The 16,562-nt window shown below is 46.8% G+C and overlaps 1 protein-coding gene across 2 annotated transcripts in view; it reads left to right on the top strand.

Moving 5' to 3' along the window:
• CASKIN1 (CASK interacting protein 1) overlaps window positions 1–16,562 on the top strand; it is a 439,648-nt gene that overhangs the window by 229,140 nt on the left and 193,946 nt on the right. For both annotated transcript variants that reach the window (XM_088470341.1, XM_088470340.1), the window contains exons 4-6: window positions 3,042–3,187; window positions 9,788–9,883; window positions 10,802–10,932. In XM_088470341.1, coding sequence (XP_088326467.1) covers window positions 3,042–3,187; window positions 9,788–9,883; window positions 10,802–10,932 — 373 coding nt within the window. The remainder of the gene's footprint in view (window positions 1–3,041; window positions 3,188–9,787; window positions 9,884–10,801; window positions 10,933–16,562) is intronic.

The raw sequence follows: 16,562 nt of genomic DNA, 5'->3' as shown, positions 1-16,562 counted from the left end.
GGAGGGGAGGGTTAGGCACTATCGGGAGGGTTACGGCTAGGCTGCGGGGCAGAAGAGGGGAGAGTTAGGGTTATGCTGCGGGAGGGGCAGAGTTAGGGTACGGCTGCGGGAGGGTCAGGGTTAGGCTGCAGGAGGGGACGGTTAGGGTTAGACTGCGGACGGGAGGGTCAGGGTTAGGCTGTGGGAGGGGAGGGTTAAGCACTAGGGGGAGGGTTAGGCTGTGGGAGGGGAGGTTCAGGGTTAGGCTGCGGAGAGGGTTATGCTGCGGAGGGGTGGGTCAGGGTTAGGCTGCGGGAGGGGGGGTTAGGGTTAGGCTGCAGATGGGAGGGTTTGGGATAAGGCTACGAAGGGGGGGTTAGGCTGCGGGAGGGGAGTTAGGGTTAGGCTGCGGAGGGGAGGGTCAGTGTTAGGCTGCGGGAGGAGGGGGTTAGGCTGCGGGAGGGGAGGGTCAGGGCTGCGGGAGGGGACGGTTAGGGTTAGGCTGCAGAGGGGAGGGTCAGGGTTAGGCTGAGGAGGGGAGGGTCAGGATTAGGCTGCGGGAGGGGAAGGTCAGGGTTAGGCTGAGGAGGGGAGGGTCAGGGTTAGGCTGAGGAGGGGAGGGTCAGGGTTAGGCTGCGGGAGGAGACGTTTAGGCTGCAGAGGGGAGGGGAGGGTCGGGGTTAGGCTGCAGAGGGGAGGGTCAGGGTTAGGCTGAGGAGGGGAGGGTTAGGATGCGGGAGGGGACGTTTAGGCTGTGGAGGGGCGGGTCAGGGTTAGGCTGCGGAGGGGAGGGCAGAGGGTCAGGTTTAGGCTGCGGGAGGGGATGGTTAGGCTGCAGAGGGGGAGGATTAGGATTCAGCTGCTGAAGGGGACGGTTAGAGTAAGGCTGCGGGAGGGGTAGGTTAGGGTTAGAATTCTCACCAACATGTGTCGGGATTTTGACCATTCGGGTTCCAGAGTCTGCATTGTAACTGTTGAGATTCTGACCGCCGGAATCCTGTACCCAACCCAGTGTAAGAGGCCAAATATCATTGTAAAGTTACATGAAAGCAGCGTTGATGGTGGTGAAATTGAATGATTTTTTTTTTATTGGTCGGCACTATTTACTGGCAGGGCATGCTGGCACTTCTAGTTCAACAGATTGAAAATGAAACAGTTCGGTTAATGGTATGAAAGTTGTGAAGGGATTATTTTTCTCTGAATAACATATATAACAGGAAGCAGTTGGATTACCAAACAGGACATAGAGCTGAACATGCATACTGTATTTAGGGAGAGATTTAATAATGCTTGGAGAGAGATAATATTGGAGATAAATAGCACTAACCAATCAGCTCCTAACTGTCACTTTACAGGCTATGTTTGAAAAATGACAGTGAAGAGCTGATTGGTTGGTGCTATTTATCTCCAATTTTATCTCTATCCAAGCTTTATTAAATCTCCCCCTTACAGCTTGTTGTTCAGCGAGAACCAACTGACCAGACAAGTAGAAAATCCAGCTGATCAGATCCGATCACTAGGCCATCATGTTGGGTAATTGATTGGCACAGGAAACAAGGGCCAATGAGGCCAGGCACACTCCTGTTGCCGGGGCGATGGCTGACTTGATCGTATTGGATTTTTTCATATTTGATTGTGTTGGATTTTGACCAATTGGATGATTGCAGTGGATCCCATGCACATTGCATGCACAGCCAGATCTTTACATGAAATGCCAGCTATAAGTAAAGTCTGCCTCTTCTTTTGTGGAAATGAAGTTATTATCTATAGGTGAAGATCCATTCATTGTTGGCAATGACATTTTTATTTATCAAGTACTGTAGCGAGGGGAGGGGGACAATTGAATCAAAGAGAATTCAAGCAGTAAGATGATAATGAGACAAGTACAATTATTCGGCAGGCCATACAAATTGTTAGCTCTATAGTTAAACATTTTCCTTTTGGCCACAGAATGTATTAAGAAACACATTCACACATTACTACTGATTTTACTAGTAATCTGCATTAAATTAATCAGTTAATTAATTGCACTTATTGTCGCTACTTGGCAGGCATATACGGATATAAATAAAAAAATATTATTCCTGGCGATATATTTATAAAAAGTGAGAGTCTTTAGAAGTGGACTTGTTACCCATAGCAACCAATCAGATTCTACGTATTACTTATCTAGCTCCTTTTAGCATATAATAGCTCAAATCTGATTGGTTGCTATGGGCAACACCTTCACTTCTAAAAACCCGCACATTTAATAAATATACCCCTGGTCTGTAATGAACCCTGTTCCTGCAAATAGTTTCATGCAGGGACACTGTTCCTGTGGCATCCAGCAGATTGAATCAAGATTTCAGGATAACCCTCATTCTCTTTGTACTGTGTATAAAAACATTTTCTTCTTTATGGGCTGAATGCTGTGTAGCGCAGTTATGGGCTGAATGCTGTGTAGGACAGTTGTATGTTGAATGCTGTGTAGGACAGTTATGGGCTGAAAGCTGTGTAGGGCAGTTATGGGCTGAAAGCTGTGTAGGGCAGTTATGGGCTGAATGCTGTGTAGCGCAGTTATGGACTGAATGCTGTGTAGGGCAGTTATATGTTGAATGCTGTGTAAGGCAGTTATGGACTGAACACTGTGTAGGGCAGTTATGGACTGAAAGCTGTGTAGGGCAGTTATGGGCTGAATGCTGTGAAGGGCAGTTATGGGCTGAATGCTGTGTAGGGAAGTTATATGTTGAATGCTGTGTAGGACAGTTATGGGCTGAACACTGTGTAGGGCAGTTATGGGCTGAATGCTGTGAAGGGCAGTTATGGGCTGAATGCTGTGAAGGGCAGTTATGGGCTGAATGCTGTGTAGAGTAGATTTACTCATATACAGGTACAACATTTATATTCCTTGGTTTCACATCTAACGTGCCTTAGATAAAAGTTCCTAAGTGCAATGTTCATATATTATCCTTGTTTAGTGCATACGGGAAATGTTACAGAGACTGCAGAGTACACACAGACTTTAGGTTGGATGTTGTTGGCTGGTCTGTAGATCTGAGCACTGTGCCGCTGTTACACAGGGATGCGTCCGCTCCATTACGCAGCCTGGCAGGGAAAGAAGGAACCCATGAAGCTGCTGCTGATGTCGGGCTCCGCGGTGAATATCCAGTCGGACGAGGGGCAGATCCCGTTGCACCAGGCGGCTCAGCATGGACATTATGATGTGGTAAGTGAGAAGCCGTCATGTACTCAGCTATAGCAATACTTACCTACAGGACACTAGGAGCTTACAATGAAATCTCTAAGCCTCTGACATCTCAGCTGTGTGCCATACAGCTTACAGTGTGCCATGCGTGGCTGCCGGCATGAAAATCAGCCTGTAGGTAGAATGAGACCAGTGAGCTTCAAATCATCTAAGTGTTGTCATTTGGGGATAGGAATAAGACAATACGAGTGGACATGCATTTAGGATTTATAGCAGTTAGGGGTCAGATCAATCATCAATTAGCTGTGATTAAGAGGTGTACGTATTTTTGCTATTTATGGTACCCTCTAAATTGCAGATACGTCACTGATTTCTGTGCGCACGAATGGCACATTGCATTTAATTGAATTGACCCTTTAAGGGATGATTCAAGTAAACCCGTTGGCCGTGAGATGCCGCTCTGGAATGGCACTTCGCGGCCAGCTGCATTGCTAGTTTTTCCTTGCACCCAATACGTAAATGCTCTGTGTACAAGTTACAAGAATGGAGCAGACCTACCTGCAGGGTGGGAAGGGCTGACAGAGCTATGCCCAGTGTGACTTACGTCATTGTAGACTTATGCGCGACTGTGTCATTCTGGCTGCCGCGGTCTGCCAGTCTATTGGATGGGCCTGGTCTTGTGTCACTCATGGGCCTGGTAGAAACGTCAGAGTGGCTGTGTGTCTGCGTTTTTCATGGATCATAATGTTCTTTCCTGTTTGCAGTCAGAGGGGCTCATGCAGAGGTGATCACAGGTCATTTTGCGGATGGATCTTTAGCACTACTCGCGCCCAGGAGCCAAAACATCCACAGGCAATTGCGAGTCGTTTGCATCTCTACTTGCAGCTGAATGGGTGTAGCTAGCTACAGTAGGGGCAGCAAGAGGGGAGTGTCCAGTACTGGGCCCGGGCTGGTTAGAGGGGCCTGGCGGGGGCCTGGGTCAGCTGCTGAGGGGGAGAAAGTATTTTTTTTTAAAATGTTTTCCCCTAAGGGGGCTTGGCCACGTCTTCCTGAATAAGGCATGCCCCACCCTTTTAGTTCCTGGGACGCGTTCAGATTAGGGATGGGAATCGAAAGCCCACCATCAATCGATGGCAGTGCTTCCACCATTGAATCTTTCGATGTGATGGTAAATAACCATCACATCAAAAGAGTTAGTTGGTAAAAACTATTTATATGAATAGTCAAGAGGCGGGATTAGGGCGGGACTTAGAGGTGGGGTTCCGATATATTTCTCTTTCACTATATTCACAGAAACAGCCTGTCATTAGCCTGAAGTTTAACCATATTATCTGAGAGATTCAATGTCACTCAGGGAAAGGTGAGTCTGACCAGCGCTGCACAGACTATGATGATATGGTGGTCACTGCCTGGGTGCTGTGCTAAAGCAGTTTATAGTTTAACAGGTTGATGTAACTCATAACTGTCTGTGGTTAATCGTATTGTGCACTTATTATTGCTTGTCTTCTGAGCTGGTATAAATTCACTGGTGTCACTTTATTCTTCTCCTCCTGAGCTCCGTATGAGACTGTGGGGTAAATTTACTAAAGTGAGAGTTTTTAAAAGTGAGTTTTAAAAGTGATGTTGCCCATAGCAACCAATCAGATTCTACTTAACATTTAACTAGCACCTTCTAGAAGATAATGGCTAGAATCTGATTGGTTGCTATGGGCAACATGACTTTTAAAACTCACTTCTAAAAACTCTCACTTTAGTAAATTTACCCTGTCTGTGTGTGACTGCTGCTGCTGCAGGGCCAGGGCTGCACACTGATTGGCTCTCACTGTCTCAGAGAGCCAATCAGAGCTAGCAATATGACCTGTGTCTCTCCTAGCAGCAGCCTAGAGAGAGGGGAGGGAGCGAGGGTCACGCCTGAGGCAGTGAGAGACAGCCTACAACGATCCCAGCAGCATGAGACATAGCAGCCAGGGGAGGCACAGTCTTATAGGATTTAAAGAAAAGAAGTCACCATCGAAACACCATCAAATTCTAACCATTCGATGGCAGCAAACTTCGAAATGCTGTCATCGAATGGTAAAAATCATTAACATCGAAAGAAAAACATTGATGGTCGTCAAACATCGACCATCGTCAATGCCCATCCCTAGTTCAGATCTCGGCGGCCCTGGGCGTAGCTGGGTGGTAACAGGGCATTGGCACGTAGGCTAAGCTTAGCATGGGCATGTAAGCGGAATTCCTGTCTATGCTGAGCTATGTGTACGCATAGATTCATCTGATTACATGATTAATGATGATGACTATGAAACCGTGCATATGGATAGCGGCGGTGCAGTCGCATAGATGCGGGCAGCTCTGCGTACGAGCAACTCTCCACCTTTATCTCCGCGCATGCGGAGCGAGTGTAATTGCATCCGATTTGCATGCAGCTCTGTACCGGCCCCAGAATATACAGATGCGCCCCCTGGTTACGTATAATATCAGGGAGATCAGTGCTGGGGTTACCACGTGCGGAACAGGAATAATGTCACTGCTGTGAGTGTAATGCTGTATTATGAATCTGGAGGCTCATGTAAAGCTAAATTAAGAGGTTATTTTTGCTTTTCTTAGCAGAGTTCAAATGAGGCAGCTCTGAGTGCTGTTGTCTAAAGTGAAAAATGGAATGGCCTCGTCCCTTTGTGATAACGTCGGCAGCACAGTGTGCAATAAACAAAAGTCTGTGTAATGTGGTCTGTTATTACAATCTGGAGATTTTAGTTTATAACAAAGATTTCTCATTATGCAAATACATGACGCCAGGCAGGGTAATCTGCAAAACATGGTGTGCTGCGCTAAAGAGACTACAATGACTAGGTACACAGGATATAGGGCTAGTAATTAGTGTTTGTAAAATGCAAGAGCCCATTAGTGTGATGCTACAGGACTTTAAAGTGCAATCATTTTGTTTTACATTCATGTAAAGTTACCGGAATAAAGAATACAGCGCAAATCACTGTGGAACCTTTACACAGAGGTATATTTAAAAGGGCTTTCCACCTCGGGTGCATTTAATTTAATAACCTGTACATAACCATCCTGCAACATTTAGTAAATACATAAACCCTCCTGCAACTTTTACTGTGTTGCTTTATCTTCGTTCCTTCCCTCTGTGTGTCTCAGAAAGGACAGTAGATCATTTAGAAAGGCCTGTTTATATATCTGCTGCCCTGGGATATGTCCAGGGTATAATAGAGGGTAAAGCAGATATGTGTCATTACTGTATGTTGCGTCATTTTACGTTTATTTCTGTAAATTGTTGCATAACAGTGAAGAGAAAAAAAAATATCAATGTGCAAATGCGCAGTAACTGCCGTACGCAGTCCTTGCATTGAAGACAATTGATCCACTGCATTTGCTATTTGATTCATGCGCAGTATAGTTTTGAAAAGATGCCATCTGCTGGTTGAAAAATGGTTTTACACACTCTTGTGGCTTAGGGCCTGTGGGGGTCATTCAGACCCGCTCGCGAGCGCAGGACGCTCGCAAGCGGGTCGATGTTACCCCAATGCGCATGCGCACGATGGAGGGAGCTCCGTCGTGCGCGTGCGCGAGACCTGGACAGCGACAGCCAAGCTGTCGCTCCGGGTCTCGCACCAAAGGGGGCGTGCTATCGATGGTGACTGACAGTACGCCCCCTTTGGTGGGCATGCCTGCCAGACGGAGGCATTCCCATGGGAACGCCTACTGTCTGGGTCCGGCCCCACTGACATCACTAGTGATGTCAGTGGGAGTGATTTTGGCTCTGATAGAGCCAAAAGCACTCCAGGGCTTGCAGTTACCGAGACCCTGCCGCAGGGTCTCGTCGCAAGCCCGATGGTCGCGATGGTCTTGACCATCGCGACCATCTTTTTGGCCGCTCGCATATGCTGTGGGTGGTCACCCACAGCTGTGCGAACGGCCAGGAGGCCGCTCCATTTTTAGGTAGGAGGGCACTGATTCAGAGTGAGCGCTCTGGTCAGAGCGTCCGGCTCTGAATCAGGCCCTGAGTCAGCAGCAAATGCAATGGTGATTACAGATGCAGAACGAGCGATTGTTTGCCATCGCACATGCGTATAAGCGTGCACAATGATCGTATTGCGATTATGGACGCACAGAGGAATCCATCGCAAAGTGAGTGACAGGCTGGCAGCGTATGGGGGTGGTGATGGTGTTCAGAAAATCGCAGGCGTGCCTGTCCATTAGAACACCGTTCATGGGCGTGCATTATTTAGCCACTGTGACGGCATACGCAGCATGAGAGCTCTCTGTGTGCAATGAGACATGCCGTGTTTGCGGCTGGTCAGACTTCTTGTAAATGATGCGTAACCGGTCCATGTGCGGCAATGGTACCGATGTTTACGCAGTAGAGTGACATTGAATGGATATGAGAAAGCAGCAGTGGGCGTCCAATCATTAGCATATTTTTGCTGCTGCGTTCTGTGCGAATTCACATACTGCAATTTAGTATGCCATAAAGCGCCATGGTGTGCGTATAGGATGTGTCACATCTCACGCTATGTGTCGGAAAAACGATTGGTGTCGGTATAAAGGTGCATGTAAACACATCACAGGTGCATGTAAACACATCACAGGAGCACGTAAACACGTCACAGGAACACGTAAACACGTCACAGGTGTATGCAAACACGTCACAGGTGTATGCAAACACGTCACAGGTGTATGCAAACACATCACAGGTGCACGTAAAAACGTCACAGGTGCACGTAAACACGTCACAGGTGCACGTAAACACGTCACAGGTGCATGTAAAAACGTCACAGGTGCATGTAAACACGTCACAGGTGCACGCAAAAACGTCACAGGTGCACGTAAACACATCACAGGTGCATGTAGACACGTCACAGGTGCATATGCACGTCACAGGTGCATGTAGACACGTCACAGGTGCACGTAAAAACGTCACAGGTGCACGTAAACACATCACAGGTGCATGTAAACACGTCACAGGTGCATGTAGACACGTCACAGGTGCATGTAGACACGTCACAGGTGCATGTAAACACGTCACAGGTGCATGTAGACACGTCACAGTTGCATGTAGACACGTCACAGGTGCATGTAAACACGTCACAGGTGCATGTAAACACGTCACAGGTGCATGTAGACACGTCACAGGTGCATGTAGACACGTCACAGGTGCATGTAAACACGTCACAGGTGCATGTAGACACGTCACAGGTGCATGTAAACACGTCACAGGTGCATGTAAACACGTCACAGGTGCATGTAGACACGTCACAGGTGCATGTAAACACGTCACAGGTGCATGTAAACACGTCACAGGTGCATGTAGACACGTCACAGGTGCATGTAGACACATCACAGGTGCATGTAAACACGTCACAGGTGCATGTAAACACGTCACAGGTGCATGTAAACACGTCACAGGTGCATGTACACACGTCACAGGTGCATGTAGACACGTCACAGGTGCATGTAGACACTTCACCGGTGCATGTAAACACGTCACAGGTGCATGTAGACACGTCACAGGTGCATGTAAACACGTCACAGGTGCATGTAGACACATCACAGGTGCATGTAGACACATCACAGGTGCATGTAGACACGTCACAGGTGCATGTAGACACGTCACAGGTGCATGTAAACACGTCACAGGTGCATGTAGACACGTCACAGGTGCATGTAGACACGTCACAGGTGCATGTAAACACGTCACAGGTGCATGTAGACACGTCACAGGTGCATGTAGACACGTCACAGGTGCATGTAAACACGTCACAGGTGCATGTAGACACGTCACAGGTGCATGTAAACACGTCACAGGTGCATGTAGACACGTCACAGGTGCATGTAGACACGTCACAGGTGCATGTAGACACGTCAGTACGTTACAAAATATTTCATGAATACAAATATTTGAACAAAATGTATATATTTCCTTTTTTTTTTCAAAATATTTTTTATTGAAACACTGCACATATTCACATTCAAATATTTCAAACATATCAGTACAATGCCTATAAAAACATCAGTTATGTAATAACAATTACATAGTATTGTCGTTGTGTTCATAAAACTTTGAGATCATATAAACCATACAACTGTATTATTTTGTCAAATGCTACATAATACAATTTTCGTTATAGTATATTATATTTTTCAACCTTATCACAGTACAATTCATATAATATAAAAAAATTCAATATCCACACAAATACAGTCAATATCAAACATTAACTAAAGAAAATAAAGAAAAATGAATAAATAGAAACTCTCTCCCGCCCTCCCCCCCCCCTTCCCGACCAAATCCAGAAGAGTCCAGGTTCCCTCCATATTCAATATATTTAGTGGCCAACAGAAGTGATATTTATTGGAGGGTTGTTTTCAATGGTTTGAAGTGTGTACCATGAGGTATCTTTCACACTATATATTTCCTTTATAAACATAATCCAGTATGAAGAAGATATGAATGCATACACAATATTGGTGCATTGTGCACACTAAATAAGTGCAAAACAATTTTACACAATAGGTTATAGTGCATGCAAGGACCCTGGGCTGGTTATATCTTATCCCACCACTAATGTGCATTTTCACTTCTCTTCATCCTCTGCTGCTTAGTCCGAGATGTTACTTCAGCACCAGTCTAACCCCTGTATCATGGATATTTCCGGAAAGACCCCCCTGGACTTGGCTTGTGAGTTTGGAAGAGTCGGGGTAAGTTTTATCCTATGCAATGTATTTATCACTTTCTTAGGCTAGTAGTGGGATGTATTCTAGTGAGGTGGGCACTATGGAAGTAGAATGCCGTGTCACTAGTATGGACTGTGGAACAAAGGGCTCATTGAGCACTGGGAAGATAGTGCTGGCTGTACCCAAGAGCATTCGGAGAATCCTGCACCTACAGTGATACATGACAGCAGAAGATGCTGCATCTGTGGCCAATGATCTGCCATCACCCCAATGCTCCATTGCTTCCTTGTTGCACGCTAGCTTGTGTACTGTCCTACGACTGAATCAATAGATCCTGCGCAACTGATAGGACACTTGAAGAACCGTCTTGTCAAGAAATGATGCCTAGGATGTTAGAAAGAAGAAAGCACCACAGTTGCTGTAGTACCATTTGTGACCAATAGATGGTGATCTAAAAGTGTTACATTGCCTCCAGGTTGTACAGTTCCTGAATTTGAAGTAGACTGTCCTAGGGCAGGACCAATTGATACTGTACAATTGTTATGTGTGTTTGGTGATCTGTTCGGGTGCTGGTACCACAGTTGTACAATACTTCCCATTGTGTTGTAATAGTTTGTGTTAGATTACACTGCATGGTTGCTCTTATTTACAATATATTATTTTCTTGGATACTGTGAGGTCGTTATATATTTATCATGGCCGGTTCATTGAGTAGGCAGAAGAGGCAGCTGTAGAACACATTCCTTCTTCATTTAACCCCAGCCAGGAAAGCAGATTCTAGCAGCATAGGAGGGATTATGCCATATGCAATATGCACCGAGCTCAGAGGCTGAGCGAGAGGAGGGCAGCGTGATGTCTGACACGGGTGCCAAAGCACTTTGTCCTCGCCTATGAATTATTTATTAATAACAGCAGGGATCAACCTCTGTCTTTCATTTGCAGGTTGTTCAGCTGTTGTTAAACAGTAACATGTGTGCGGCATTGCTAGAACCAAAGCCTGGCGACAGTACGGACCCGAACGGTACCAGCCCCCTGCACCTGGCAGCCAAGAATGGTCACATCGACATCATTAGGTAAGGACGGCTGGCGTCTAACAAGATGCCGATCATTCATCATCCATCTAGCCCGCAGAGCATTCCTTTATTGCTAATGACTAGCTATAGATAAAATATCATCTGCAACAGGGGTGGGCAGTAAGCGGCCCTCCAACTGCTGTTGAACTACACATCCCAGCATGGACTGCAACAGTTTTAGCATGACCAAATAGCAAAACGGTGGCAATGCATGCTGGGTGGGATGTGTAGTTCTACAGCAGGCGCTTAGCTTGTGTAGTTAGATACATTAGTAGAGTGTATATAAATGGACCAGGATGTAAAGACACTGGGAGGAGCATTGAGGGCTAATTATTGTTCACTGCCGGACTTTTAGTGGTGCCTAACTCTAACTTCCCCGGTGGTACCTAAATCTAAGTCCCCCCCGGTGGTGCCTAACCCTAACCCCCTTCCTCCTTCACCCTAAACCTTACTCTCCCCCCAGTAGTGCCTAACCCTAACCCACCCTTCCCTTAGCCTAACCGTAACCCTCCCATGGGGATGCCTAAAACTAACCCCCCCTCCCCGCGGTTAACAGTCCACGCTTACCTTTGTTCGGGGTGCCGGCTGTCAGGATTTCGGCATCTGGCTAAAGATAAGTGTCAGGATTTAGACGCCTATCTTTAGTACGAGGTCAGACTTCCAGCGTCAGGATTACGACGGCCGGCATTCCGGGCGGCGGTAAGTTAACTGCATCCCGAGTCAAGGTATTATGTGTAGCTGGATACGGAAGGTACTGGCACAGACCTTCCTGGCTGTCTTATTTCTGTTATAGAGATATTTGATGGTAAAATCAAAGAACATTGTCATTATTTACTGTACATCATTGTCAGCTCTCAGAAAGAGTGTGCATTTTTGTATTGCCGCTATAAGCACCCAATAACAGTGATATATTAGAGGCTGCTAGAATCCGCGCCGCATGTTTTTGTAGTCATAAAAGAGCGGGAAATACAACCAGATTTATTACTGCAAAACTATCAAATTCAAGCTAAACACGATCAACCTGTCACAATGTTTTCCTTTATCGTAAATTTAAAAAAGAAGAAAGAAAACTACCACAGACAGAGCTATGAATGTAGTTAGCAGTCGGGAAAAATATGCTGCAAATATAAAACCAGAAAAGGGGGTTTCATTTTATTAGCTGCAGTTATCAGCCAATTCAAGCCACGGTATTGGCACAAATATTTCTACAACATGTAATCTAACCGCACTGGCTGCGCCCCTTCTATAACTTCTTCCTCGTAATCCGCACATTATTGGTCATGTGACTGAACCAGGCAATAGGAAGCTTGCTGTGACATACAGGAAGATAAACACATTAGTAAATGGACCCAGGTCACCTCAGCCCACCCCTGTCCCGTCCTGCTCCCTCTGCTATATATACTACAGACCCTCCAACATGACCCATTCCATTAGGTACAAAATGCTCCGCTCCTGGTCTTCCTTCTTAACTTATGATTGCAGCCACCTGTGATGAAACACCCTTCTCATCAGTTACCTAGTTCAACACAGGTGACTGCAATCATAAAATAGGTGGTAAGTCCAGGAGCTGAGCATTTTGTACCTGATGGAATGGGTCATGTTGGAGGGTGGGATAATACCTATTTGTGGCACAATGTTCCTCTTCTCCAGGCTGGTGTGTTCCATTCCTGCGTTGGGAGCCATTGTGCAGGGGGCGCACATGACGAAGATGAGGCAGACCACCAGCGATTATTGTACAGATTTTGCCTTATAAAAACATAAAGGGCCTGATTCTGAGTCTGATATTCCCACAAATGGTCGATAAATTTAAACTGGGCATCCCTCTAAAAATCCGCACAGCGCACGTGTCCCATGGTGTGCGCGCATAAGGGTGCAGTTGGGATTGAGACGCATAGTATCAGAAGTGTCTTGGAAATGTGCTTGACAGTGAATGGGAGGTCTCTATTCATATGCATGAGGATGGTCCATCTGGTCCGTGTTAGGGGAGGGTCACTGAAATGCTTGCAAACTCAGACACTCAACCGATCACTTTGGAAGCCATACTATGTCTGAGAATCTGCACTTACCTCGGGGATGATGCAAGTTTCAATGGTGCGACCAAGCGGTATTTCACCATCTAAAGAGGCTCAAAGTGGGAGCCTCTCAGTCCTTCCCCTAGGGTAGATCTTGTAGCGATATTGCATAAAGTTGCAGACGCCACAGCAGATGCTGCATTGTCTGACTCCAAAATGTGTTCCAAAGCTACACAATTATATGTATATAGTATATGCTGAGTTGGAAGTACCTCGATATGCCTCACAGTCTGTAACGATCGCATATGCGCCTAGTTGACGCCAGGAGTACAATAAATGTGCTTACGCCTACCTCTGAATATGTGGCCAGCACAATATACAGTTATGGGAAGAGTTAGGGTATGGCGAATGCCATATTTTTCAATGAAGATGTCACGTAGTGCTTAGCTCAGAGATGATACATTCTTGTCCCCTATGTATTTAATGTTTCCATACAGGATGTTGTCTACGAGTAAAGTAATGGCACGTCAGTACTGTGTGTGATTAGGGCACTGCTTTATATAGTCCCGCTTTTCGCAGGTCAAGCTTTGTGTACTTTGTGTGACGCCCCTACTATTAATTAATGACCTAACACATACTGGGGGCCTGATCCACAGATGGGCGCCACTTCCGCTGCTGCAGCTGTGCGAAAATACGCAAATGTCTCAGCCGACGGGATTTGTATTGAGATGCCCACGGGCGGGATTGGTCAATCCAAGCGACTGTGTACAGAGGGGCAGCATCGGTCGCAGATCAGTTGATTATCAGACTTCTGAGTAACCTTATGGTTGCGCAGAGTGGGCGCCAGGGACTGAGGTGCCGGAGCCATTTTTCACTGCGTACGGGATCGAGGCTGACCCTTGAAATCTGTCAGAACACTGCGTTTGAGTCGCCGCCACCCCGCTGCCGCCCACTAACGGTTCCATTATAGAAGAGGTTCCCAAACTCCACCAATTACAGTCCACTTTTTAAGTATATGCATGTTTGAGCACAGGTGACTTAGTACCTCACTCAATTTGATTTAACCATCTGGACTTGGAAGCTTGGATATCCTTAAATCCTGGAATGTAATGGTGGAGTTTGGGAACCTCTGCCATATAGCTATGGAGACAATTCAGTATTAAATGTAAGCTTCTATATAACCTGGATCCAGTGGATCTCTGTTTATTTGGTCATACTCATGGCCTTGACGACTACAGCACATTCTCCATTCATCACACACAAGACCGTGATTCTGTAGGCCCCATCTAGCGGGCTGGGAAGCATAGTGACAACTTTTGAGAACTTTTTGATGTTATTTAGCCGCCCAACCAACCAGACGGCGTAGAAAGTGTCAGCGGCATATTGATCTGCACATCAGAACAAGCTCTGTATGCTGGAGGAGTGGGGGAGGATGTCAGCCTTGTGGATACCAACTGGGGCGATAATTGCAAACTAACTGTCCCATTATCATAATCACCTCCCCCATCTCCTACATCTGTATTTTTATCTTTCTCCAAATGTAAGTGAACCTTGTTTTAGCTCTTGAGCATTGGGTAATTGTACACTTTCAGTTGTTACTGCTGTCAAACGTCTTTGCAATCATCAAGTGTGATTTGTCTGCATTAGCGACAGCAGTAAATAAATGTCTTACACTTTAGTTAATGGCTTCTCTTACGGCCATATTTAGAATCTGCATTATTAGCACGCCTTTTCTTTTTTTCAGATGGGTTAAATTAATGGTTTATTAATATTTAGTAGATCAAGCAAAAGGCCGTGTCGGCAGAAGGTTCTGAAACAGTGATCAGAGGCGGTCCATCCCCCCCCCCCCCCCGAGGATTTAGGTTTAGGCGGCGGGGAAGGGGGGTTTAGATTTAGGCACTTAGAGGGAGGATTAGGGTTAGGCACCTGGGGGGGAGGTTAGGGTTAGGCACCCCTAAGGGAGGGTTAGGGGGTAGGTTAGTGAATACTTACCTTTTGACAATCGGGAGTTTCACTGCTGCCAGGATGCCGCCATGCGGCCGGCGGTCAGTCATACTGAATCCCTATACGCTATGCACATTCAGAGGGGAAGCAATCGGGAAGCCGACTGCCTATATACCGGCAGCCGGCTTCACGACTGTCTTATCCCGGCAAGGGTGAAATGCCGGGCGTCTAGATGTGGACGCCCGCATTTCCCCGACGCCGGGAGACCGGCGCCTGGCATCACGATCGTAGTGATGCCGGACGCCGCGAGCGGACAGCCGCGGGGGGGAGGGTTAGGTTTAGGGCTCCCGGGGGGGACTTAGGGTTAGGCACCCCCCCGGGAGGGTTAGGGTTAGGCTAGGGGGAGGGAGGGTTAGGGTTAGGCTAGGGGGAGGGAGGGTTAGGGTTAGGCACCGCCCCGGGGGACTTAGGTTTAGGTAGCGGGGAAGGGGGTGGTTAGGGTTAGGCACTTAGAGGGGGGATTAGGGTTAGGCACCCCTAAGGAGGGTTAGGGTTAGGGGGGTTAGGTTAGGTTAGTGGATACTTACCTATCCACGATCGGGATTTCCAGCGCTGTCGGGCTTCCGCTGCATCACACTCTGCTCCTGTCGGGCTGCCGCTGACAGGAATCATACCCATTCCATTCAGAGGCTTATCCAGAGCCGTATGCAAGTCAGCCGCATTGCATACTTGAAAACAGATACGAATTCCCACCTCCCCTTGGGCAAGATGTATCATAGTGATTTTGTGGTAAAATGTCCAAAAACTGAGGTTTCCTGCATCACTTTAGGAAACCCTTTATTTAGAGATGTATTTCCAATATCCACTGCGGCCCCTCCTCACAGCAGGCTCAATAGGTTTTAGAAAGTATCAAGCTTGTACATTAGAAAACCCAGACGTTATGGCTCTGCTGGGAAAGCTAGATATTGGTTTGCTGTCACGGCAAGATTTTAATAGCGTATTCAGGTGGACTTAATGCCCGTAAGTCCATGACCATGGTCAGGAATGATCACATTTTCTATGTCATCTTTGATGGATCTCACCCCTTTATATCTGCTTGAGAGAAAAGCCGGATCGCTGTGTACGCTCCCCTCTGAGTGTCCCACAATTCTATCTCCGTACCCACAATACACTTATTCTACAAGCAGAAGCCCCGTTCTCGCCCCGTCACACCCATTTCGGCACAAATATAGCTGAAGCTCAGTTTCGTGCACCTCTGAATAGCCTGCAGATCCACAGAGATCCGTATGATCGACTTATTGCAGATGTGAGCGACACTGAGTCCGGCCAGTGTGGAATGTTATTATGAGAAATAGTGATTCAATAAGCAAAGATTATTTTATTTGTTTTATTTTATTTATTACCAGTTATTTATATAGCACACATATTACGCAGCACTTTACAGAGAATATTTGGCTATTCACATCAGTCCCTGCCATCAGTCGAGCTTACACTCTAGGGCCCTGATTCAGAGCCTGACGCTCTGACCAGAGCGCTCGCTCTGAATCAGGGCCCACCTCCATTAATATGGAGCGTCCTCCTGGACGCTCGTATAGCTGTGGGTCACCACCCACAGCATATACGAGCGTGCAAAATGATGGTCGCGATGGTCTTGACCATCGCGACCATCGGAAC

Source organism: Taudactylus pleione, unplaced genomic scaffold, assembly GCF_031769625.1.
Source record: "Taudactylus pleione unplaced genomic scaffold, aTauple2 ptg000098l, whole genome shotgun sequence".
NCBI lineage: Eukaryota > Metazoa > Chordata > Amphibia > Anura > Myobatrachidae > Taudactylus > Taudactylus pleione.
Note: the sequence above shows the minus strand (reverse complement) of the source record. Positions and strands in the feature narration are given on the sequence as shown.